At 41.7% G+C, this 25607-nt stretch overlaps 2 protein-coding genes across 2 annotated transcripts; one reads left to right on the forward strand and one right to left on the reverse strand.

Annotated features, from left to right (window-relative positions):
- The first annotated feature begins 17558 nt into the window (after positions 1-17558).
- LOC123702737 lies at positions 17559-22088 on the forward strand. Its single transcript, XM_045650525.1, has 6 exons — positions 17559-17932; positions 18205-18360; positions 19400-19534; positions 19689-19768; positions 19857-19991; positions 21064-22088. Exons 1-6 carry the CDS (start codon positions 17810-17812, stop codon positions 21155-21157), a joined length of 723 nt encoding a protein of 240 aa, XP_045506481.1. The 5' UTR covers positions 17559-17809; the 3' UTR covers positions 21158-22088.
- Positions 22089-23530: 1442 nt separating this feature from the next.
- On the reverse strand, positions 23531-24475 carry LOC123702605. Its single transcript, XM_045650364.1, has one exon. It carries the CDS (start codon positions 24473-24475, stop codon positions 23531-23533), a length of 945 nt encoding a protein of 314 aa, XP_045506320.1.
- Between the last annotated feature and the right edge of the window lie 1132 nt (positions 24476-25607).

The raw sequence follows: 25607 nt of genomic DNA on the forward strand, positions 1-25607 counted from the left end.
TAACCTAACCTAACCTAACCTAACCTAACCTAACCTAACCTAACCGGAGATACGATGTGGGGGAGACGGCTGGAGGCACGAAGCTCTTTTTCCCAAGCGCTGCTGCTGCATACAAAATAGTTCGGAAAATAAACATCACTCACCACACCACACAAGCACTGACTGGACACGGTGGATTCGCCTTCTACTTGAACAGATTCAAGCTGAAGGAGAATCCATCGTGTCTGTGTCAGCCCGGAGTCGACGAGACGGTTTCTCACCTGTTGCTCGAGTGTCCGATTTTTGCAAGAGATAGATATGTTATTGAGCAAAAATTGGGCATCGCGATGACGGGTGAGAATCTGCCTGCGGCCCTGGGGGATAATACGAGGACAGAATTTTTGGAATTTTGCGAAAGAATTGTGAGGGTGGTGAATAAACGAAATTGTGATAAGCTACTGTGATATTAGGGTTAAGTTTAATAAGTGTTGTGCCGTATTGTTTTATTTCTTTTTATAAATTTCATTGTACCTAATGTTTTTAATTTGTGTAGGTTTTAAATTCAATACTTAATTTTATTATTTTATTTGTAAATTTTAAATTGTATTAATTTATTATATTTTATTTTTTATTATTCCCAATGCAATGTTTTAATTAATGTAAGTTTTTAAAAGTAATATTTAATTATGTAATTTTTATGTTTTAGTATTAATTTGGAAATATTATTGTAAATTATTAACTTGTATTTTCTACTTAAAATTGTATTATTTAGGCCTAATTGTTAAAATAAAAATTCTTGGTATTTATTTGATTGAAAGCAAAATAAACATCTCTGGACAATATTCCAGAGGAAAGCATACAACACCCTGAGATGGCGGGTGCTTTTAAAAAAAAAAAAAAAAAAAAAAAAAAAAAAAAAAAAAAAAAAAAAAACCTAACCTAACCTAACCTAACCTAACCTAACCTAACCTAACCTAACCTAACCTAACCTAACCTAACCTAACCTAACCTAACCTAACCTAACCTAACCTAACCTAACCTAACCTAACCTAACCTAACCTAACCTAACCAGACATTTGCCCGAACGCGACCCGTTGACAGCGAAATCGCATCGCTCCTAACATTGTTTTTTAGAAAAGTGGTATTTTTCCGACTTACACATTAGTGTTATATACCGATAGATGCGCGCAAAAACAACAAATACGGACGCGAAAACGGTTTTAAAATCGAGTCAGGCAGTAAAAAGTTATCACCAAAAGAAATTTTCACGAATTTAACAAAAAGTACGACGTCGCTGGGAAGTCCCGATTTATATCGGGGACTTCGCGAACCGGAACTGCAGTGTTGTGTGTGTTGGTGATACAAGTGTCTGTGCAAATTTTGGGATTTTTAGGACTCAAAAATCAAGTAAAACAAACAATTTTTGGTAAGCCGGGCGGTGGCAATCCCCCTTTACTCAATGTATAGTGAAAGATAAGAGTGTAATTAGACGCGTCTTTACAAAACAAAGCCCTTGGTTTTTGTTCCGGGGAAATCGGAGCTAAATTGGCGAAGTTAGACACAAAAGTGTTCTTAACCTAAAAACAGAAACTTTCTCCGCCAAATCTGCACTTTCCCCCTTTCGCTTACACCTTGTTTTGTGTTGAACTGTGTGCCCAAATACTTTATACACCCTCCTACACAAAGCTTATAACTTTCTATAAAGTATTTTAAGAGAAAAAGCTAAGTAGGTCACGGGTGTTATGAACAAAAACAACAAACACGTGGCGGAGGATGAATGTTTTTGAACCTAAATTACCTATTATCTTTTTAATTTAATTTATATTTTGGATTTTTGTTCTTTTACTAGTAAATTATAAATTGTAAGTGTAAGTAATAGACCAGCTATATCATTTTTGGTGTAGCTGTTAGATTTAGCTGTATATTGAGTGCTTAGGGACCATTAGATACACACAACACAATATTATAATTTTATCATAATATATTATTCATATGTATTATTTATTTGTTTATACATGTATTCATTTTCATTTTAACTATATATTATCTTAAATTATTGACAGGCGACTCCCCTATTGGGAGACCTGATAGTGTTAAGTATTGACTAGCTTACTAGCTAGCTTACTAGGTATAATAATTGTGTTGATAATTATATTAAGTTTTGCTTTGCCGTGGTAACATGAAACCACAGAACATTTTGTATTGACTTAGATATTATAATATATTAATACTATCTATATTAAACAAATTTTGTGATTCATTTTAAAACACTGACATTAATATTGACTTTTAAAGTGACGTACGATAATTATCGTACAAGAACGATAATTACATTTGTACGATAATTATCGTAGTGTCGTAGTGTTAAGTATAATAATTATTATTGTCTTGACTTCTTACTATTGACTACATTTATTGACCTAGATATTAATATTTTACTGTGATTCATTTTTATTCTCAATTATTGACAGGTGTATCCCCTATTGGGAGGCCTGATAGTTTTAAGTAAAATAATTATTGACTTGAGTTTTTAGTATTGACTATTGACTAGCTTACTAGCTAGCTTACTAGGTCGAGCCGTACGATAATTATCGTACAGATAGATTATTTTGTATAATAATTATTGACTTGAGTTCTCAGTATTGACCGGCTTTGGCTTTACTTATTGACCTAGATATTATTAATATCTTACTGTGATATTGTAATTATTGACTGACTATATAAATACAACTTAATAGATATATATTATAAGTATTGACTTGACTTACTGTTGATTAGTTTTAATTATTATTGACCTAGATATTATTAATATTTTATATCTTTATATTAATATTTTATAATTCATTTTTATTTTTTTTATTTTATTCTAAATTATTGACAGGTGTCTCCCCTATTGGGAGGCCTGATAGAGTTAAGTACTATTGACAGGGGTTTTTTTTTTTTTTTTTTTTTTTTTTTTTTTTTTTTTTTTTCCCTAAGTCGTCACTATGATCCACACTCCCCAGAGGCGTGCCAGTGACACGTTCACAATTTCAGAACCAACAAAAAAGCCTGCAGCGCCTAAAGGTATGACCAGTAGGACTGCAGAAGGGCGAGCCTGTCTGCAAAAAGGTAAAGGCCATCTGCGGGAGTCTCGTAATTTAAAGACCGAGATAAAAGATGGGGTTATTACGGCGCTAGAAAGGATGTATGAAATAATAAAAGAGATGGAGTTGGAACTCACCAATGCCAGGGCTGGTAGCGGAGGGCGTAGTGGGGACCCTTTACATCCCCCCCCGCCATCCGATGCTGGTTCCAGCGTAGTTGACGACGCATTGGTGAGAAATCTGGACCTAAGTGAAGGAATGAAAGAGATGATGAATAGAATGAACGAGATGAGGGAAAGCATGAGGGAAAATGAAAGCAAAATGGAAAGATTGAGTTCGCTTCTGGAGGGCAGCATGACTGCCGCCAAAACGGCGAGCTATGCGAGCGTTGTCTCGAGGGGAGTCACTGAGAAACTCCCTGAGGCAAGGGCCCTGCATTCAGTCATGGTGTCGTCCAAAGATGAACAAGAGACAGGCGATGAGGTGCTAGAGAAGATTAGGAAGACTGTGGATGCAAGGGACGGATGGGTGAAGGTAGAGAGAGTAAGAAAGGTTAAGAATAGGAGGGTAGTCGTCGGTTGTGCGAATGAGGAAGAAAGAATCAAGGTGAAGGAAAGACTGAGAAAGAATGAGGGACTAGTAGTGGAAGATGTGAGAAATAAGAGCCCCCTTCTGGTCTTCAGGGATGTGATGAAATGTGACACTGCTGACTTCATCACTGCGCTGAAGAACCAAAACGCAGGCATACTTGAGGGCTTGAAGGGGGAAGAGCGAAATGTTGAGATAGCGTATGTGATGAAAGCTAGGAACCCCCTCCAAAACCACGTGGTGGTAAGAGCGGACCCACAGGTATGGAGAAGATGGATGAATGAGGGATACGCCCACATAGGGTTGGGCAGAGTGAGAGTAATGGACCATAGTCCACTGGTGCAGTGCTCCCGCTGCCTTGGTTATGGACATACAAAGAGGATGTGTAGGGAGGAAAAGGAAAGATGCAGCCACTGTGCCGGTCCTCATATGAGGACTGAATGCGACAAGTGGTTGCGGGGAGAAGCGCCTCAGTGCATTAACTGCACTAAGGCCAAGAAAGGTAGCGCTGAGCACAGCGCCTTTGATCGTGAATGTTTTGAACGAAAGAAGTGGGACGCTCTAGCCAGATCGGCGGTAGCGTATTGCTAGGGTTGCCCAAGGTGAGTCCTTCCAGTACCGAATATTGCAGGCTAATCTCCAGCGGAGCCAAATCGCCACAAGGGAGCTACTGCTCGAAGCCACCAAGCGTAAGGCATGCGTAGCGTTGCTGCAAGAGCCCTATGTTGGTGGGGCGAAAAGTATGAGGACATACAATGGAGTGAGGATCTTCCAGTGCGAAGGGGAAGGGGGTGGCGCAGTAAAGGCGTGTATTGTGGTACTCGACGACACACTGGATGTCGAACTACATACACGCCTTAGCAGTAACAACATCGTTGTGGCCACCCTCAGAACCAAAGCCTGGGAGATGATTGTAGTGTCCTTCTACTTCGAGCCCGATAAGCCAGTGGAGCTCTACCTGGACCATCTTAGGCGGATAGGGAGAGAGCTGGGTATCCATAGGATGGTCCTGGGAGGCGATGCGAACGCAAAAAGCCCGTGGTGGGGTGGTGAAGTGGAAGACCCGCGAGGAAGAGACGTGTCTGCTGTACTGGAAGAAATGGGAATGCACATACTCAACACCGGGGACATCCCTACGTTCGATACCATCAGAGGTGGGAAAAGGTACTCCAGCTACGTGGATGTGACAGCGTGCTCCGACGATCTGCTGAACCGAGTGGACAACTGGAGGGTTGAGGAGTGTCTCACGAGCTCGGACCACAACGGCATATCCTTCGGCATCAGACAACATAAATCCACAGGCACGAACATAATACGAACTACACGCATATTTAACACACACAAGGCAAACTGGACTCAGTTTCATGAGAAACTGACCCAGCTGATGTCGGGCAGACAATTAACTATACAAGACATAGACACAATACACAGCACACAACAAATAGATGACGCAATAGACAGATACACTGAAGCAATCACACAGACATGCAGAGACACAATGCCGACCAAAAAACACACGCAGAAATTCACCTTGTCGTGGTGGAATGATGAGCTCGCGCAGATGAAGAAGCAGGTGGCCACGAGGAGACGCAGGATCCGAAACGCAGCACCTGATCGCAGAGACCGCGTGGTTGGATTGTACCTGGAAGAAAGAGAGATGTATGAAAAGGCGGTGAAAGAAGCGCAAGAGAAGAGTTGGAAGGAGTTTTGCCGGAAACAGGATAGGGAGGGGGTCTGGGAGGGCATCTACAGGGTGCTTAGTAGAGCCACAGGGAGAGAGGAGGATCTGCCCCTTTCGAGGGGTGGTGAGACCCTCGATGCCCGGAGCTCGGCAGAACTGTTGGCGGAGACCTTCTACCCCGAGGACCAGGAAAGTGGTGAAAGTGAGGGGCATCGTCGGGTGCGCCGGTGTGCGGAGTCCTTGGACACCGAACCACCGGCGGGCCCGGACGACCCTCCTTTCATCATGGAGGAGTTGAAGAGATCCGTAAGGTCCTTCAACCCCAAGAAGGCCCCCGGGGCGGATGGCCTCACGGCTGACATCTGTCAGCACGCTGTAGATTGTAACCCGGGATGGTTCCTTGCCTTGCTCAACAGATGCCTCTCTGCCGCCTACTTCCCCGCACAGTGGAAGTGGGCGACCGTGGTTATACTGCGAAAGCCGGGCAGGGAATCATACCGGGTACCGAAAGCCTATCGACCGATCGGCCTCTTACCTGTTCTCGGCAAAATCTTCGAAAAGATGCTGGTCGGCCGACTCAGGTTTTACCTGTTGCCCAAAATAAGCCCCCACCAGTATGGCTTTATGCCACAGAGGAGCACCGAGGACGCCCTCTATAGACTAGTGAACCACATCAGAAATATGAGGGAGGAGAAGAAGATTTCTGTTGTGGTATCGCTGGACATAGAGGGAGCCTTCGACAGCGCCTGGTGGCCAGCCATAAAGGTGCGGTTGGCTGAAGTTGGGTGCCCGGGGAACGTGAGGCGGGTGATCAGCAGCTACCTGAGTGAAAGGGGAGTGAATGTTAGATATGCGGGTGTGCAAGTGAGTAGGGGGACCAGCAAGGGGTGCGTGCAGGGGTCCATAGGCGGACCAATCCTGTGGAACCTCTTGCTGGACCCTCTGCTATGGATGTTAGAGGAGATGAAAGTATTCTGTCAGGCGTTTGCCGACGACATTGTGTTGGTCTTCGAGGGGGACACGGCCCTTGAAATTGAAATAGAAGCGAACCGTGTCCTAAATTTAATACACAAATGGGGAAAAAACAATAAATTAAATTTTGCACCACATAAAACTTGTGCCCTCCTTTCCACGAGGAGGTTAAAATATGATGTGCCACGGCTCGCTATGGGGAGTGTGGAAATTAAATATTTTTCACATATAAAAATACTGGGCCTTACAATTGACAGCGGCCTCACCTTTAACGCCCACGTCGGGACGGTATGCCAAAAGGCAATCGCCCGGTATAAACTCTTGGCTAGGGCAGCCAGAGTTGGTTGGGGACTTAGCCCAGATATCATTAGAACTATTTATGTAGCTGTTATCGAACCGACTATTATGTATGCATCGGCAGCGTGGGCACCCACCGTGGAAAAGATGGGGGTCCAAAAAAGGCTGAACACCGTACAACGGGGGTTCGCCCAAAAGATCTGCCGAGCATATCGGACCGTCTCCCTGAACTCAGCTATGCTGTTGGCTGGGATACTCCCCCTTGACCTCAGAATACTCGAAGTTTCGAGATTATATGGGATCAAGAAGGGGGTGTCGCACCCAGCGTTGGGAGACAGGGAGGTGGAAAGAATGGCTCCGGCGATTGAGGACCCACATCCGGCAGAGCAGGAAGGGCTGGGGTTCGGGCTGGTGGACGAGGACTCGTATTCCGACGTGGCTAATAGCCACGTACATAGGATCTACACGGACGGCAGCAAGATTGAGGGTCGAGTCGGAGCCGCCCTTTCCGTATGGGAGGGGGAGGCCGAGACGAAGGCCGTCAAGCTTGCTTTGCCGCCGTATTGCACCGTCTACCAGGCCGAACTCCTAGCGCTCCAAAGAGCAGTAATTAGAGCCTGCAAGAGTGGAGTGGCGAAGGTCGGCATCTTCAGCGACTCCAGATCGGCCCTCCAGGCCGTCACACTCGGTTCCCCCCACCCCCTTGCTGTGCAAACAAGGGCGGCCCTCCGAAAAGCTGCTTCGCAGAGGCGGGAGGTCGCTCTGTTTTGGATTAAGGCGCACGCAGGGCTAAGGGGGAACGAAAGAGTGGACCAATTAGCCAAGGAGGCCGCTCTGGGGTCGAAGAGGAAACCCGACTACGATCTGTGTCCTGTTTCATTCGTCAAGCGTATCCTGAGACAGGATACGATCGGGGAATGGGACAGGAGATACGATGTGGGGGAGACGGCTGGAGGCACGAAGCTCTTTTTCCCAAGCGCTGCTGCTGCATACAAAATAGTTCGGAAAATAAACATCACTCACCACACCACACAAGCACTGACTGGACACGGTGGATTCGCCTTCTACTTGAACAGATTCAAGCTGAAGGAGAATCCATCGTGTCTGTGTCAGCCCGGAGTCGACGAGACGGTTTCTCACCTGTTGCTCGAGTGTCCGATTTTTGCAAGAGATAGATATGTTATTGAGCAAAAATTGGGCATCGCGATGACGGGTGAGAATCTGCCTGCGGCCCTGGGGGACGAGACGAGAAATGAGTTTTTAGAGTTTTGTCAACAAATTGTGAGGGTGGTGAACAAACGAAATTGTGATAAGCTACTGTGATATTAGGGTTAAGTAATTGTTGTGCCGTTTTAATTTATATTGTTTTATTTGATTGTAATGTTTAATTGTAATATTTTGTAGTAAATGTCATCTTTTATTATTGTATTTTAATATTAATTTTAAATAATTTTACCGGACATTGTTAATATTTTGTATTTCATATTTGTATTTATAATCATTGTATTTTTAATTTAGGCCTAATTGTTAATAAAAAATTTGTGGTATTTGATTAAATGAATAAAAAACACCTCTGGACTATATTCCAGAGCAAAGCACACAACACCCTGAGATGGCGGGTGCTTTTTTAAAAAAAAAAAAAAAAAAAAAAAACCTAACCTAACCTAACCTAACCTAACCTAACCTAACCTAACCTAACCTAACCTAACCTAACCTAACCTAACCTAACCTAACCTAACCTAACCTAACCTAACCTAACCTAACCTAACCTAACCTAACCTAACCTAACCTAACCTAACCTAACCTAACCTAACCTAACCTAACCTAACCTAACCTAACCTAACCTAACCTAACCTAACCTAACCTAACCTAACCTAACCTAACCTAACCTAACCTAACCTAATAACCTAATAACCCTTGGTGGGGCGAAAAGTATGAGGACATACAATGGAGTGAGGATCTTCCAGTGCGAAGGGGAAGGGGGTGGCGCAGTAAAGGCGTGTATTGTGGTACTCGACGACACACTGGATGTCGAACTACATACACGCCTTAGCAGTAACAACATCGTTGTGGCCACCCTCAGAACCAAAGCCTGGGAGATGATTGTAGTGTCCTTCTACTTCGAGCCCGATAAGCCAGTGGAGCTCTACCTGGACCATCTTAGGCGGATAGGGAGAGAGCTGGGTATCCATAGGATGGTCCTGGGAGGCGATGCGAACGCAAAAAGCCCGTGGTGGGGTGGTGAAGTGGAAGACCCGCGAGGAAGAGACGTGTCTGCTGTACTGGAAGAAATGGGAATGCACATACTCAACACCGGGGACATCCCTACGTTCGATACCATCAGAGGTGGGAAAAGGTACTCCAGCTACGTGGATGTGACAGCGTGCTCCGACGATCTGCTGAACCGAGTGGACAACTGGAGGGTTGAGGAGTGTCTCACGAGCTCGGACCACAACGGCATATCCTTCGGCATCAGACAACATAAATCCACAGGCACGAACATAATACGAACTACACGCATATTTAACACACACAAGGCAAACTGGACTCAGTTTCATGAGAAACTGACCCAGTTGATGTCGGGCAGACAATTAACTATACAAGACATAGACACAATACACAGCACACAACAAATAGATGACGCAATAGACAGATACACTGAAGCAATCACACAGACATGCAGAGACACAATGCCGACCAAAAAACACACGCAGAAATTCACCTTGTCGTGGTGGAATGATGAGCTCGCGCAGATGAAGAAGCAGGTGGCCACGAGGAGACGCAGGATCCGAAACGCAGCACCTGATCGCAGAGACCGCGTGGTTGGATTGTACCTGGAAGAAAGAGAGATGTATGAAAAGGCGGTGAAAGAAGCGCAAGAGAAGAGTTGGAAGGAGTTTTGCCGGAAACAGGATAGGGAGGGGGTCTGGGAGGGCATCTACAGGGTGCTTAGTAGAGCCACAGGGAGAGAGGAGGATCTGCCCCTTTCGAGGGGTGGTGAGACCCTCGATGCCCGGAGCTCGGCAGAACTGTTGGCGGAGACCTTCTACCCCGAGGACCAGGAAAGTGGTGAAAGTGAGGGGCATCGTCGGGTGCGCCGGTGTGCGGAGTCCTTGGACACCGAACCACCGGCGGGCCCGGACGACCCTCCTTTCATCATGGAGGAGTTGAAGAGATCCGTAAGGTCCTTCAACCCCAAGAAGGCCCCCGGGGCGGATGGCCTCACGGCTGACATCTGTCAGCACGCTGTAGATTGTAACCCGGGATGGTTCCTTGCCTTGCTCAACAGATGCCTCTCTGCCGCATACTTCCCCGCACAGTGGAAGTGGGCGACCGTGGTTATACTGCGAAAGCCGGGCAGGGAATCATACCGGGTACCGAAAGCCTATCGACCGATCGGCCTCTTACCTGTTCTCGGCAAAATCTTCGAAAAGATGCTGGTCGGCCGACTCAGGTTTTACCTGTTGCCCAAAATAAGCCCCCACCAGTATGGCTTTATGCCACAGAGGAGCACCGAGGACGCCCTCTATAGACTAGTGAACCACATCAGAAATATGAGGGAGGAGAAGAAGATTTCTGTTGTGGTATCGCTGGACATAGAGGGAGCCTTCGACAGCGCCTGGTGGCCAGCCATAAAGGTGCGGTTGGCTGAAGTTGGGTGCCCGGGGAACGTGAGGCGGGTGATCAGCAGCTACCTGAGTGAAAGGGGAGTGAAAGTTAGATATGCGGGTGTGGAAGTGTGTAGGGGGACCAGCAAGGGGTGCGTGCAGGGGTCCATAGGCGGACCAATCCTGTGGAACCTCTTGCTGGACCCTCTGCTATGGATGTTAGAGGAGATGAAAGTATTCTGTCAGGCGTTTGCCGACGATATTGTGTTGGTGTTTGAGGGTGATACTGCACTTGAAATAGAAGTTGAAGCGAACCGTGTCCTAAATCTAATACACAAATGGGGTAAAGACAATAAATTAAATTTTGCACCACATAAAACTTGTGCCCTCCTTTCCACGAGGAGGTTGAAATATGACGTGCCACGGCTCGCTATGGGGAATGTGGAAATAAAATATTTTTCTCAGATTAAGATATTAGGCCTTACAATTGACAGCGGCCTCACCTTTAACGCCCACGTCGGGACGGTATGCCAAAAGGCAATCGCCCGGTATAAACTCTTGGCTAGGGCAGCCAGAGTTGGTTGGGGACTTAGCCCAGATATCATTAGAACTATTTATGTAGCTGTTATCGAACCGACTATTATGTATGCATCGGCAGCGTGGGCACCCACCGTGGAAAAGATGGGGGTCCAAAAAAGGCTGAACACCGTACAACGGGGGTTCGCCCAAAAGATCTGCCGAGCATATCGGACCGTCTCCCTGAACTCAGCTATGCTGTTGGCTGGGATACTCCCCCTTGACCTCAGAATACTCGAAGTTTCGAGATTATATGGGATCAAGAAGGGGGTGTCGCACCCAGCGTTGGGAGACAGGGAGGTGGAAAGAATGGCTCCGGCGATTGAGGACCCACATCCGGCAGAGCAGGAAGGGCTGGGGTTCGGGCTGGTGGACGAGGACTCGTATTCCGACGTGGCTAATAGCCACGTACATAGGATCTACACGGACGGCAGCAAGATTGAGGGTCGAGTCGGAGCCGCCCTTTCCGTATGGGAGGGGGAGGCCGAGACGAAGGCCGTCAAGCTTGCTTTGCCGCCGTATTGCACCGTCTACCAGGCCGAACTCCTAGCGCTCCAAAGAGCAGTAATTAGAGCCTGCAAGAGTGGAGTGGCGAAGGTCGGCATCTTCAGCGACTCCAGATCGGCCCTCCAGGCCGTCACACTCGGTTCCCCCCACCCCCTTGCTGTGCAAACAAGGGCGGCCCTCCGAAAAGCTGCTTCGCAGAGGCGGGAGGTCGCTCTGTTTTGGATTAAGGCGCACGCAGGGCTAAGGGGGAACGAAAGAGTGGACCAATTAGCCAAGGAGGCCGCTCTGGGGTCGAAGAGGAAACCCGACTACGATCTGTGTCCTGTTTCATTCGTCAAGCGTATCCTGAGACAGGATACGATCGGGGAATGGGACAGGAGATACGATGTGGGGGAGACGGCTGGAGGCACGAAGCTCTTTTTCCCAAGCGCTGCTGCTGCATACAAAATAGTTCGGAAAATAAACATCACTCACCACACCACACAAGCACTGACTGGACACGGTGGATTCGCCTTCTACTTGAACAGATTCAAGCTGAAGGAGAATCCATCGTGTCTGTGTCAGCCCGGAGTCGACGAGACGGTTTCTCACCTGTTGCTCGAGTGTCCGATTTTTGCAAGAGATAGATATGTTATTGAGCAAAAATTGGGCATCGCGATGACGGGTGAGAATCTGCCTGCGGCCCTGGGGGACGAGACGAGAAATGAGTTTTTAGAGTTTTGCCAACAAATTGTGAGGGTGGTGAACAAACGAAATTGTGATAAGCTACTGTGATATTAGGGTTAAGTTTTATAAGTGTTGTGCCGTATTGTTTTATTATTTTCATTGTAATGTTTTAAATTGATGTAAGTTTTTAAAATGTAATATTTAATTTTAGTAGGTATTTTATTATTATCTTAGAAATTTCATTGTAAATTATTAATTTGTATTTTAAACTTTTAATTGTATTCATTTATTTTATCCCGTTTTTTATTATTCTCATTGCAATGTATTAATAATGTAAGTTTTTAAATGTAATAATATTTAATTTTAGTATTAATTTGGAAATGTTATTGTAAATTGTTAACTTGTATTTTTTTATTTTAAATTGTATTAATTTAGGCCTAATGTGAATAAAAAATTGTTTGGTATTTATTTGATTAAAAGAATAAAAAACACCTCTGGACTATATTCCAGAGAAAAGCACACAACACCCTGAGATGGCGGGTGCTTTTATAAAAAAAAAAAAAAAAAAAAAAAAAAAAAAAAAAAAAAAAAAAAAACCTAACCTAACCTAACCTAACCTAACCTAACCTAACCTAACCTTTTTTTTTTTTTTTTTTTATAGTGGAGAATGCATTTAGGCATACCCAGAGCGCTCGGGGAAAGGGCCCTGGGTTATGTCGGACTCACACCGCAGAATGCGGCGACTACCGACTAAACTCCACTGTGTTCCGTCACTCCGCTGTATTGGCAGGGTCGCGGGTATTTGGTCGAACCGCTTCCGCAACCCCTTCAGCGGCAGCCTATTTTTTATATAGGCCCATCGCGATTAAGGCCTGGCTTGAGTTCGCCAGTTTCTCCTTCCTGGGGGGCGGCGTGAACGGAACACGTCTCACGCCGCCTCACCGCACCGGACGATGGATTATGTCCCCGTTCCACCGTCCGGCACCCATCATTAGGGAAGCAAGTCGCGACCGTGTACAGCGGTTGCGACTCGGCGACTGCGCCCAATAAGACGTCGCCGCCGAATAGGATCTGCGTTGGGATCTCCCTCGCGGACTCGCTCTGCTTCCTCCTTCTGCGACATCACATCTTCACAGAATGTGATAGCCGCGCGCCACGACCTGTCGCTGCCAACCATTGCGCGAGCTATGGAAGACAGAGAGAGGTCAGGGCCGACGACTGCGACTAGGCGAGCACGGGGCTCGGACCACGCGGGGCACACGGCGAGAGTGTGGTCTGCCGTGTCCTCCGGACTGTCACACCAATGGCAAGCCATTTGCGGCTCCCGCCTGGCGACTTTGCACAAGTACCACCCGAAGCAGAACCTAACCTAACCTAACCCAACCCAACCTAACCTAACCCAACCCAACCTAACCTAACCTAACCCAACCCAACCTAACCTAACCTAACCTAACTTTTTATTACTGTTTATAAACATGTGCTAAAAAATAATGCAGTTCTTGTTAAGATACCCTTAAACAAAGTGCAGTAATAGCCATTACTGTAGCATTTTATTCTAGTGTCTGTAGACCAATTGCTACGTCGAAACGCAGTTCTCCACATTACTGCATTTGTGTGTAGTAAAAGCACAGGTAAAAGTTCGCGAGATCGTAACCGTACGATACAGTGCTGCGTTTTGTTGAAGCAAATCTCTGCGTCGTCGTCGTTCGGTGAAGTGAGACGTGCGGCACGTGTGCTGCTTCTGCGCGCTGTTTGTTTTTTAAGTCATGTACATGTCAGTTTAACTGATGTTAAAATAAATGTTGTCTTAATAAAACTTAATTTTCTTCTACAAATTGTTTAATTTTAATATCCCCGCAGTAGGTTTCAACCGTAGAGAATTTTTTTTAAATCTGTGTAAAAGTGAGAAGATATTATGTGTACATCTACTTAGCCCCGGACATTAAAAACCTGTATCAAATACTAAAAAATAACGCAGTAATCAACATGCGCTAGAACATAATGCAGTAATGAGCGCAAGTACTGTATTTAGACTTAGTGTCCTGTGATTTTCACATGGCCTGATGCTAAACCTCAACGCAATAATACGCATTATTAATGGATATACTAATTTATGAAATATAAGATAATTATCTTTGTAAAGCTTGTATTTTTTCCAATTTTATTGATAGATTTCAAGGGCTTTAAAATATAAACATCTTCCTCAAATATGTAAAAATGTCTTTCCCGCGTTTATCTCAAAACCGCCATTTTGCGATTACTGCATTCTTAGTTATCGCGGCAGTATTATAATCAATTTAAATTTTTATTGGAAATTGTTAATTTGTATTTATTTATTTTTGTATTGCTAATTTGTAATTGTAATTTTAATTGTATTTAAATAAGGCCCAAATTGTTAATAAATAATATTGTGTTTTAATTTGATTAAAAGGCAAACAAATACCTCTGGACTATATTCCAGAGACAAGCACACAACACCCTGAGATGGCGGGTGCTTTTAAATAAAAAAAAAAAAAACCTAACCTAACCTAACCTAACCTTTGTTCGGATCAAGGCGCACGCAGGGCTAAGAGGGAACGAAAGAGTGGACCAGTTAGCCAATGAGGCCGCTCTGGGGTCGAAGAGGAAACCCGACTACGATCAGTGTCCTGTTTCATTCGTCAAACGTATCTTGAGACAGGATACGATTGGCGAATGGGACAGGAGATACGATGTGGGGGAGACGGCTGGAGGCACGAAGCTCTTTTTCCCAAGCGCTGCTGCTGCATACAAAATAGTTCGGAAAATAAACATCACACACCACACCACACAAGCACTGACTGGACACGGTGGATTCGCCTTTTACTTGAACAGATTCAAGCTGCAGGGGAATCCATCGTGTCTGTGTCAGCCCGGAGTCGACGAGACGGTTTCTCACCTGTTGCTCGAGTGTCCGATTTTTGCAAGAGATAGATATTATGTTATTGAGCAAAAATTGGGCATCGCGATGACGGGTGAGAATCTGCCTGCGGCCCTGGGGGACGAGACGAGAAATAAGTTTTTAAAATTTTGTCAACAAATTGTGAGGGTGGTGAACAAACGAAATTGTGATAAGCTGCTGTGATATTAGGGTTAAGTAATTGTTGTGCCGTATTAATTTATATTGTCTTATTTAATTGTAATGTTTAACTGTAATATTTTGTTTTAAATGTATCTTTTATTATTGTATTTTAATATTAATTTTAAATAATTTTACCGGACATTGTTAATATTTTGTATTTCATTTTGTATTTGTAATCATTGTATTTTTAATTTAGGCTTAATTTGTTAATAAAAAATTTGTGGTATTTGATTAAAAGAATAAAAAACACCTCTGGACTATATTCCAGAGCGAAGTATGAGATGGCGGGTGCTTTAAAAAAAAAAAAACCTAACTACCCTGTTCAAATAACTTAATATTTGTTGCCAAGTTCCCATAACTGTTTAAATAAGTCAATATTTGTTGCCAAGTTAACTAACCTGTTAAAATAACTCTATATTCGTTGCCAAGTTAACTGCCATCTTAAAATAACTTAATATTTGTAGCCAAGTTCCCATAACTGTTTAAATAATTCAATATTTGTTGCCAAGTTAACTACCCTGTTCAAATAACTTAATATTTGTTGCCAAGTTCCCATAACTGTTTAAATAAGTCAATATTTGTTGCCAAGTTAGTTAACTACCCTGTTAAAATAACTCTATATTCGTTGCCAAGTTAACTGCCATCTTAAAATAACTTAATATTTGTAGCCAAGTTCCCATAACTGTTTAAATAATTCAATATTTGTTGCCAAGTTAACTACCCTGTTCAAATAACTTAATATTTGTTGCCAAGTTCCCATAACTGTTTAAATAAGTCAATATTTGTTGCCAAGTTAACTACCCTGTTAAAATAACTCTATATTCGTTGCCAAGTTAACTACCCTGTTCAAATAACTTAATATTCGTTGCCAAGTTCCCATAACTGTTTAAATAAGTCAATATTTGTTGCCAAGTTAACTAACCTGTTAAAATAACTCTATATTCGTTGCCAAGTTAACTGCCATCTTAAAATAACTTAATATTTGTAGCCAAGTTCCCATAACTGTTTAAATAATTCAATATTTGTTGCCAAGTTAACTACCCTGTTCAAATAACTTAATATTTGTTGCCAAGTTCCCATAACTGTTTAAATAAGTCAATATTTGTTGCCAAGTTAGTTAACTACCCTGTTAAAATAACTCTATATTCGTTGCCAAGTTAACTGCCATCTTAAAATAACTTAATATTTGTAGCCAAGTTCCCATAACTGTTTAAATAATTCAATATTTGTTGCCAAGTTAACTACCCTGTTTAAAATACAGGTACAGTATTACGAATAGAACTAATAAAGAGCAGTATTTTTCTTTTAAGTGCTTCTTTCTAATGTTAATTTATTTCTGATGAATACAATAAAAATCCTTAATATTGCGTTAGTAGAGTTTCATTTGTAGTGTACAAATAAAACAGTTAAAATCAAGATTTTCGATACTTTTACTTTGTCTCGTTTGCAAGTTAATAAGATATATTACCAGTTTCAATTCGTATAGATACGTTTATCTACAGCTTACGTCAATCTCATACATTCGTAGTCTATTCTATTGAACGCTACGCTAACAGAAAGCCACTTGGCTAGGGCTAGTAGTCCGTATGACGGAGGTGAGTCCCACGGAAATGAGTTTTATTTCACTTGGGGACTGTACCCTATAAAATGAAATATTGATTAATGTTTTAAAAATTACCTTGCCTTAGATCCTCTTTTATAAGGGTTGTTGAATAGATTGGTGGGGTAAAGCAGTTCTTAGTAAGATTAGGATTTGGATGGGTAGGAATAGTGGCAAAGTTTTGAAGTAGACTAGTAGGAAGACTATTAAAATGTTAATCGATCTGTATGAGTATGTCAAATATGGGGTCATAAAAACAATCCAAGATGGCGCTGACGAAAATTTTACATCTTTTCGTCATGGGTGTCATTTCCATGGTTTTTGTGGTAACTTTAAACTAAATAAAGGTCAAAATCAAAATCCAAGATGGCGCCGACGAAAATTTTACATCTTTTCGTCACATATTGTGTCATTTTCACGTTTTTTGGGGTAGCTATTAAGTATTAAACAATATGAGGTAAAAACTAAAATCCAAGATGGCGCCGACGAAAATTTTACATCTTTTCGTCATGGGTGTCATTTTCATGGTTAGTGAGGTTGAGAAGAATTGCTAAAAACATGAATTACAACATAATAAAAAATAGGTTTGTTCTGAGGTTCGGAGCCACACGGAGCCCTCGGTGCGCGAGTCCGACTCGCACTTGGCCCGTTTTTATTTAAAATGAAGATCACACTTGTGATCACACTGCATCCATCGCGATCGGCTTGATCCTCAGAGATCGGCTCACAGCTGTCTACTTTGACGTGTTTGACTTTGACACTTGAACTTATTACGTCAGACGTCTTCTAACTTCAGTTTCTTCGGACAGTCGGACAGCGGACTTCATTCTTCATCTTCAAAATCACAGAGCAAGTATTATGGCAAGTATTCAAAAGTAGAGAGTAGTATATTCCTTGATTCAAAATAAAACGCTAAACGATTGCAAGTCTTCTACAGTCTTCTACTTACTAACTATTGAAGTTGTATAATTATTTACATGAATATGAGATAAAATTTCTTGGATACAGATAGTAATTAAGCAATTATTTCTTCTATATTATTCAATCCATTAAATTATATATACCCAAGACAAAATTCGCTGCTAGAGTCGTTATCAGAAATCATACTTAAATATTATAGTGTTTATAATTAATAAGGTATATAGCAGAATGTCGTGTGAATTAATAGTGAGGCCTTCGATGCCAGGAGATATGCAGAAGCGTCAAGAAATCGTACGAAATGCTTATTCCACGGGTTTTATAGACACCTTTTTCTTCTTTTTTTTTCAAGAGGTATGTATTATTAAAGATATACAAGATCATAATGTTAATGATACCTATAATATGGTAATGTATAGTATATACTTTGCACTGGTTAATTTTATTTATTAAAAGTACTAAGTACTTTACTATTATAATACAATATGTATTTGATCCAATAGTCCATCTAAACAGGTTATTTCTATACTGCCTCATGCCTGTGTGACAATATAATGTTGCTTTCTGATGTATGTTATTGGATAATTAATATGTATTGGAATAAGAATGATCAACATAATGTGCAGTTGACACTAGAGTGTTGTGTGCTGAGTGGTGCAGTGCTGTTCATATTTTGCGGTGTGTCAGCTCGCGGCTGCTTGCTGCTGGTGCCGGCGGTGGTCGCCGTGGTCTCTGCTGCTGTTCTGCTTCAACAGTACACTCTGGCACACAAACATGCTCAGGTAGTTTGAAAATTTTTCTTTCACATAAAAAACAAGGAATGCTTTTAGGCTACAATTTATAATATTTTAAAGCAGTAAGTATAGCGCTGAGCATTTTAATAATTTCAATAGTTTTTGAACAAAATAATTAATAACAGAATAATATGCTGTTCTTCTCATGTTATAGAATACACATAAATCATGGTACTGCATCACCTAAGTATGTTGTCTTGGTGGCAACGTATTGAAATAAGAATCTATAATTATTGGCTGGTTACAAAGATTATGTTTTTTGTGTCACTGTTATTTGCAGCTAGAACTTATTATTATTAAAATTATTATGTATCAAAAATAACTATATGGGTGCACCTCACTGAATCGTGCAAGTGAAAGTGTTTTAGCTACACATCATATAAAAACTTTCCGACATCATTCATCAGGGCCTCAATGGCCAGCCAGTCAAGTAGACTGGTTGATGATTCTCCCTTTTCGATGGAGGAATTCCACCTTCCTCCATAATCAAATATCAAAGAATTCATCTTTGCATTCATCAAAAAATGGAGTGTCCAGTATCTTGACCATGCAGTTGGTACAGCTGAACCTGGATGAAGGCACATTACAGTACTCCAAACCACCACCAATATTAATTAAAGACAACTGACGGATTTTTGAGTTTTTTGACTGACAAGCTACCGTCACCTACCGCCCGATTTGTTTTTGATTGTGTATGACTGTGAATTGACTTCTATTTCTTTTGAACAAGGTGTAAAATGCAAGTTCGTTGTTTAGGGCTCTTACGATTCAATGATTCGAGGGTCTTCGGAAAAACAACAAGCGAAGATTTGCATGTGCATTATTAATTTTGGATTACTGTACATCTACCTGTAATTATTAATATTCATGGGCTCTTGATATCTTTGGGTTTGTGTCTCTAAAACTCAATTGTTACTTTCACTATTAAAACATCAAAAATTTGTTAGACACAAAGACTCACAAGTCAAGTAACTTCATTATGCTGGTTATAAATTTTTTTGTATTATATTGAATAAATGAAACACAGAGTATACATGGAGAAATGTTCGGCGTGGTGGTGGAAGCCCGCGGCGCGCTGCTGCCGCCGGCCGGCGCCGTGCCCATCCGCCTGCGCCTGAACGACGGCCGCCACGACGAGAGCCGAGGCTACATGTACACACATGTGCGTCTCAACTTTATTTATATTCTGCATTGTACATTGTTAGGTTAGGTTACATTCAAAAAAATACATAAAATAATTTAATATAGAACTTAGCATGTTGATTGTAGGTAGATACATATTATTATTGATTCCGTTCCAATAAATTGTTCCACAGATAGTGGGGACTGCGAGTGTGTCGGAATTTTGGGGGTCGATGCGGAGCGGATGGCTGCACTCGCTGGCCGTCGACGTTCAGTAAGAAAGTTCTCGCTGAAATATTTTATCGCTCGTTCGAGGCGACGCGACGCAAAGTCGTTCTGAAACGAAATCTGCGCGGTTGCAGGTGGCAGAGGCGCGGCGCGGGCGCGGCGCTCGTGAGCAGCGCGCGGCAGCTGGGCGCCGGCGCGGGCCTGCAGTCGCTCGAGTGCGTCGTGAGCCCGCTGCAGAGCGCCGCCAAGCGCCTGCTGCAGGCGGCCGGGTGGGTATTACGTAGTTCACTATAGAAACGAATCTTCAATGGCGGCCAAAGCGGACTTTGACAGATGGTAGGATCACCAAAAAAGAAAATAAAAATAACGTAAATTGATAATTATTTTATTTATTATTTTGTTAATTATTTTAATTTGTTTGTTGACAAACTGTTTTGTTATGATATTTGTGTATTTATATGAACTATCAAATGACATATACAGAACGCAACAAAATCCCCATTAATACTCGTAGTCTCGTAATTAGCCCATAAACTGAACAACATTCCCCAAAGAATATATATATTAAAGAAAATATTATTTACTATAGCAAATACATAATTGTCATTCTAAATCTATGATCGGGTTGCGCATAGGGGTCGACAGGTAGTCAAATTTGAAAATTATAATTTTGAGCAATACATTTCTTTAAATATTTCTTTATTTCTTTGTTTGAGATTCATCGTCATCATCAGCCCATATAAGTACCCACTGCTGGGACTATACAAGTGGGAATGGACACATGTCGTCAAATTTTTGATTCTTCGACATGTCGGTTTCCTCACGATGTTTTACTATTTTTTACGGGTTACCAATTACCATCTGAAAAATGGCGAAAATGTTACAAACTAAAAAAAAAATTAGGCTCGCCGGTACAATAATAATTACCCACGATTTGAAACTTGGTGGTATTTCTGTGAAAAGTTCATATTATTTCTTGTCCATATTTTTTTTTGCAATTTCAAGGCAATTCTCAAAACTTTAAACTCCAATATCTCAGAAACTGACTCCTCACCCCCCCACTTTGGAGGAGGGATTCGCACCACTCCCCCCACCCCTCCCCCCCACAAAAACCTTAAATTCGAGGGTTATATTTGTACACTTCCAAAAATTTTAACAGGGAAAATTAAATACATTTTACTTTACCCTATTTTTTTTGCATACCGTACGGCCGTGTGTGAGCGAGAGGGAATGATAAGCGCCGCCATTGAAGATTCGTTTCTTTAAAGAACTGACTAATACGCGCGCGTGTGTGTGTGTGTGTGTGTGCGCAGAGCGGCGCTGACGTGCGTGTGTGTGCAGGTGGGAGTGTCGCGGCTCGTACGAGCGCGCGGTGGTGGGCGCAGCGCTGACGCTGCCGCTGCTGCGGCTGGGCACCGACCTGCCGCTCGCCTGACCGACGCGCCCCGCGATCCACATTCGAAAACTTGACCGGAGTAAAATGTTCGAATATTTAAATTTTGGAAATTAATGACTAAAGCGGATTTGAAGCGGGCTGTGTTTAGCTATATTTGAAACTTGAAATCGAATACAATTGATCGCTTAATTATATCAAAGTAAAATATTAAACTAATTTGAAATTTTTTAGGAATATAAATAAATCGATTACGAGGATAATAATATGAACTTTCGCCTTGCCGGGTCGACGCCTGACCAAATTTCCAAGACGAGTACGAGTTGGTACATTCTATTCAAACAAAAACATAGCATGTCCGCGACTCGCGAGTTTTGCACGCGGTACAGTACATTACAGTACGGTACAGTACATTTAGAAACTACGTTTAGATACCCATATCACTATTCACTAACACATTCATCACATCACACATCTACTTAGTACATTTCATAAATTATTGCTTTTGTAAACATTATAACTAACATGTTGTCAAGCGTAATCATCATCCTTGCGGTAAGCGCCAGCCATATTACTCGTGATCGTGCGGGGTGACGTAAGTGTTTACATTTGGCGGGAGGCGGAGAGTGTCAGTTCTGTAGCGTTAGCTACTATTATTGGCCGATTAAGAAGAGCTGGAACGTAAACACATTCCACGTATTGTGTAGTGTCTATGAAGTCGCGCGCGGCGTGACGTCATACTGCATACGCATCATGAAGTCTGCCAGTTTCTCTCGCGCGCAGACTAGCTTATATGAGAGTTAAGGGGACAATTATTGTTTTTATTTTGCAATTGCTTATAAATACAGGGTGATGTAATTTAAACAAAGACGTTAGGTACACTACTAACTATATTCGACGAGATAACTACTTCGCGGCACGCGGATTAGAATATTTTTTTACTTTACCTAGGTTAAATTATGGAATAATTTTGATATGTGTTAAGTTGCGTGAATAAAGGAGACAAGTGAAACGCTCGGACGCTAGATATCAACTGGTTTATTGTATGAAATAAAATTGTAACACAACGCACGCTCGCAAGTCGCATCTTGCGCTGTCATCATTTTCACATATTTAGGTATAACTATAAGTACGTGTCGCCACAACATTCCCCCCCTTTTTTAAAAAAAATGTGTAACAATAGTTAAAATTATACAATACAATATATAAAAACCTAAAACAAAAACATTACCATTTAGTTTATCTAGTTACAAACATTTTAAATAAGCTAGGAACATAATATAACATATTTTATGTTTATAAATTACATACCTATTTAAACTTGCTGCATTCGTTTCTGAATAACATTATCCATCTCCTTTCTAAAACATTTCTTTACTCTCCCAGTACATTTACCGCAACACAAATAACATAAAATAATTATAATTAACAATAGAACTGTAACAGATAAGTAATAATGATTCTTCATGTGTCTTTCGATATTATTAAAGTCCAATTGATTAGCTCCATTTTGAGCTATAATTATTTCTTCGTTCTTACTGTAACTTTTACCCATTTTGAAAATAATTTTACTTTATATTAATAAAATAAGATAAGCTCTATTTATGTCTATCCGCGAAAATATCTTTTTATTTGCTAACAGGTAAGTAAAATCCCTTAGTCTCGGAATAGGGTATCTATCAGGAATAGTAACAGCGTTTAGCCTCCTATAATCACCTACTGGTCTTATCTCGCCTCCTTTTTTAGGTACTATGTGCAACGGACTAGCCCAAGGACTTTTCGATGGCCTGCATATGCCCATCTCTTGCATTACCTGGAACTCCTCTTTAACCCTTCTATACCTATCTGGCGGCAATGGCCGCGCCCGCGCGTAAACTGGTGGACCAGTGGTTTCAATATGATGATAAATGGCATGAGTAGGTGTTTCCTTAAACGAAACTGGTTTTGTTATATTAGGAAATTCTTTCAACAAATTATAAAGCGGGTGTGTATCCATAATCGTACATATTGGTGCCTGCGACGAATTAGTTATAGAACAAACAACATTCAAGTTAGTTACCCTGTCAACAAGTTTCTTATTTCTTAAATCTACTAATAAATTATGAAACTCTAAAAAATCCGCTCCTAATATAGGTTGGCTTACGTCTGCAATTACAAATGTCCATCGATAAGACCTTCTTAAATTTAAATTTAAATGTATTGTTTTTACACCATAAGTTTTAATTTCGCTATTATTCGCGGCAAAAAGTTTATAATTAGAACACTCACCGGACAGCTTCTGCTTACGTGTTACTGGTACCACCGAAATATTTGCACCTGTGTCCACTAAAAATGTCATTCCGGTCTCCTTATCGAATACACTAAGACGGTGATTCTTGTTAGGTACGTGATCCACCGCCGATATCCGTACCGCACTTAGTTTTCCGGTGAAGATGACCGAGATGGCGCTTTCCAGGCACACGGCTTTTCACAGGCTCGAGCTCGCTCACGAAAACGAAAGTGGTATCTGCACAACCAGTTTGGATGTTCTGGAGTCATGCGTGGTCTTGACGATGATCTGGAACGCGCTCTTCCTCGAAATCCTCCTCGTCCACGGCCATACCCTCGAAAACGGCTGCGGTGGTATTGTTGTCGCCTGTCCTTCACCTCCTCGCGCAGTGATGCAATTTCCAAATTCATTTTGTGCATCTGAGTAACCAAATCGCTGACTGGAAACTGGTGTTGACTACTGGAACTATGGACTTCAGCAATCTGTTCTCCCTTCATATTTTCCAATATTTTATCCGCCATGTTCGCGAGATTGTCTAGCGTCTGATCTTGACTCACGGTTAAGACAGCTCGTACTGAAGATGGTAACCTTGAGAGCCATAAACTATGGATGGTTTTATCAGAAACTTGGGTATTTCGGCCAAGTTCCTTCATGCGCCGTAGTAAATGTGACGGTTTTTGTGAGCCCAAATCCATTTCACTTACTAGTTTCTGGAACTGTCTGTCTGCACTTTCTTCATACACTTGCAAGAGCCGCTCCTTTATAGCATCGTACTTGTTGTTTTCAGGTGGTGAAAAACAGATATCACTGATTTGCTGCAGTGTTTCGCATCCTAATTTGGTGATAACAAGGTCGTATTTCGCTGCGTCTCCTAACTTTTGCGGGCGTACTATGGTTTCTAGTTGGAAAAACCACAGTCTCGGCATTGCAGTCCAAAACTCTGGTATGCGAGAACCGACGCTGATTGCGGCTAATTCTCCTTGTCCTTCCTCCATCTTATATGTAGCGTCTCTATCTGAATCTCGTTTTTCTGGTGTTGGCGTCGGTTCCGTAGCTGGTGCTGCGACTTGTTTTCCTGACATGGGAAACATAGCGAGTTGATATCACTTCTCACGCCACGTCACTTCACGTATCGTATCGGGCTGAGATCACGTCGGGGTCACCAATGTTAAGTTGCGTGAATAAAGGAGACAAGTGAAACGCTCGGACGCTAGATATCAACTGGTTTATTGTATGAAATAAAATTGTAACACAACGCACGCTCGCAAGTCGCATCTTGCGCTGTCATCATTTTCACATATTTAGGTATAACTATAAGCCACATATGTTTTGTAAACAAAATTTAAACGCCGGTAGTTAAAATTTTCACACATAGCTGAACAATACAGCTTTTATTGTAATGTAACCTTATCTCTTACGTGCTAGGGTTTCGATTGTATTGTATTGGGAGTGAGCGCATGTGTTATTTGTATTGTTTATATCGTTATTTTGAATATGATATTAAATTTAATTACACTGGTCTGCAAAGAAATCCTCCTTTGAATAAAAATATGATAAACATGGAGATCTTAACATGCTGAATCTAGATCTGCTTTCAGTTTTTTTGTATCACGTCTAAATTTTTTTTTATTGTCGTTTTTAAATACCTCAAAATTCTGTATTGTTTAGTAGTCTCTCTTGCAATAATGCTATTTTATTCGGTCTTTATGATATTTTTCATCACAAAAATGACTTGAATTTATAAAACTAGAACTATATCTACTGAAGACATTATTTTTACACTAATTTGAAGGGAATTTATGGGCTTCCGTAGTTCTCATCATGACTCCGCTGCGCTCAGTTCAAAGTAAAGTTTTAAGGTGACGGTTGATGATTTTATCCTAATAATTTGGTAAAATTTTTATATTGTACTGATATATTGATGAAAATTTGTAAATAATTTCAACCATAAAGCAAAATTGTATCACGTGTTATGAATTTTTAAACGACGCAACATCGAAAGCGCGAGTCTTTAGTGTGGTCTCTAGGGAATGCAAATGCGGGAGCCTAGATAAGAATTAAATTATGAAATTAAGCAGACTAAAGCTGTAAAAAGAGTATCCGGTGACCACTATGAAACATTTCACCAGAAGTTTGAGAGGAGATACGGAAAAGCTAACTGAAAATATAGTAAAATATAGATAATAAGTTGGCAGCAAAGATTGATGATTTTACTTGATCGAT

The sequence above is a fragment of the Colias croceus genome, chromosome 24 (genome assembly GCF_905220415.1).
Source record: "Colias croceus chromosome 24, ilColCroc2.1".
Lineage (NCBI taxonomy): Eukaryota > Metazoa > Arthropoda > Insecta > Lepidoptera > Pieridae > Colias > Colias croceus.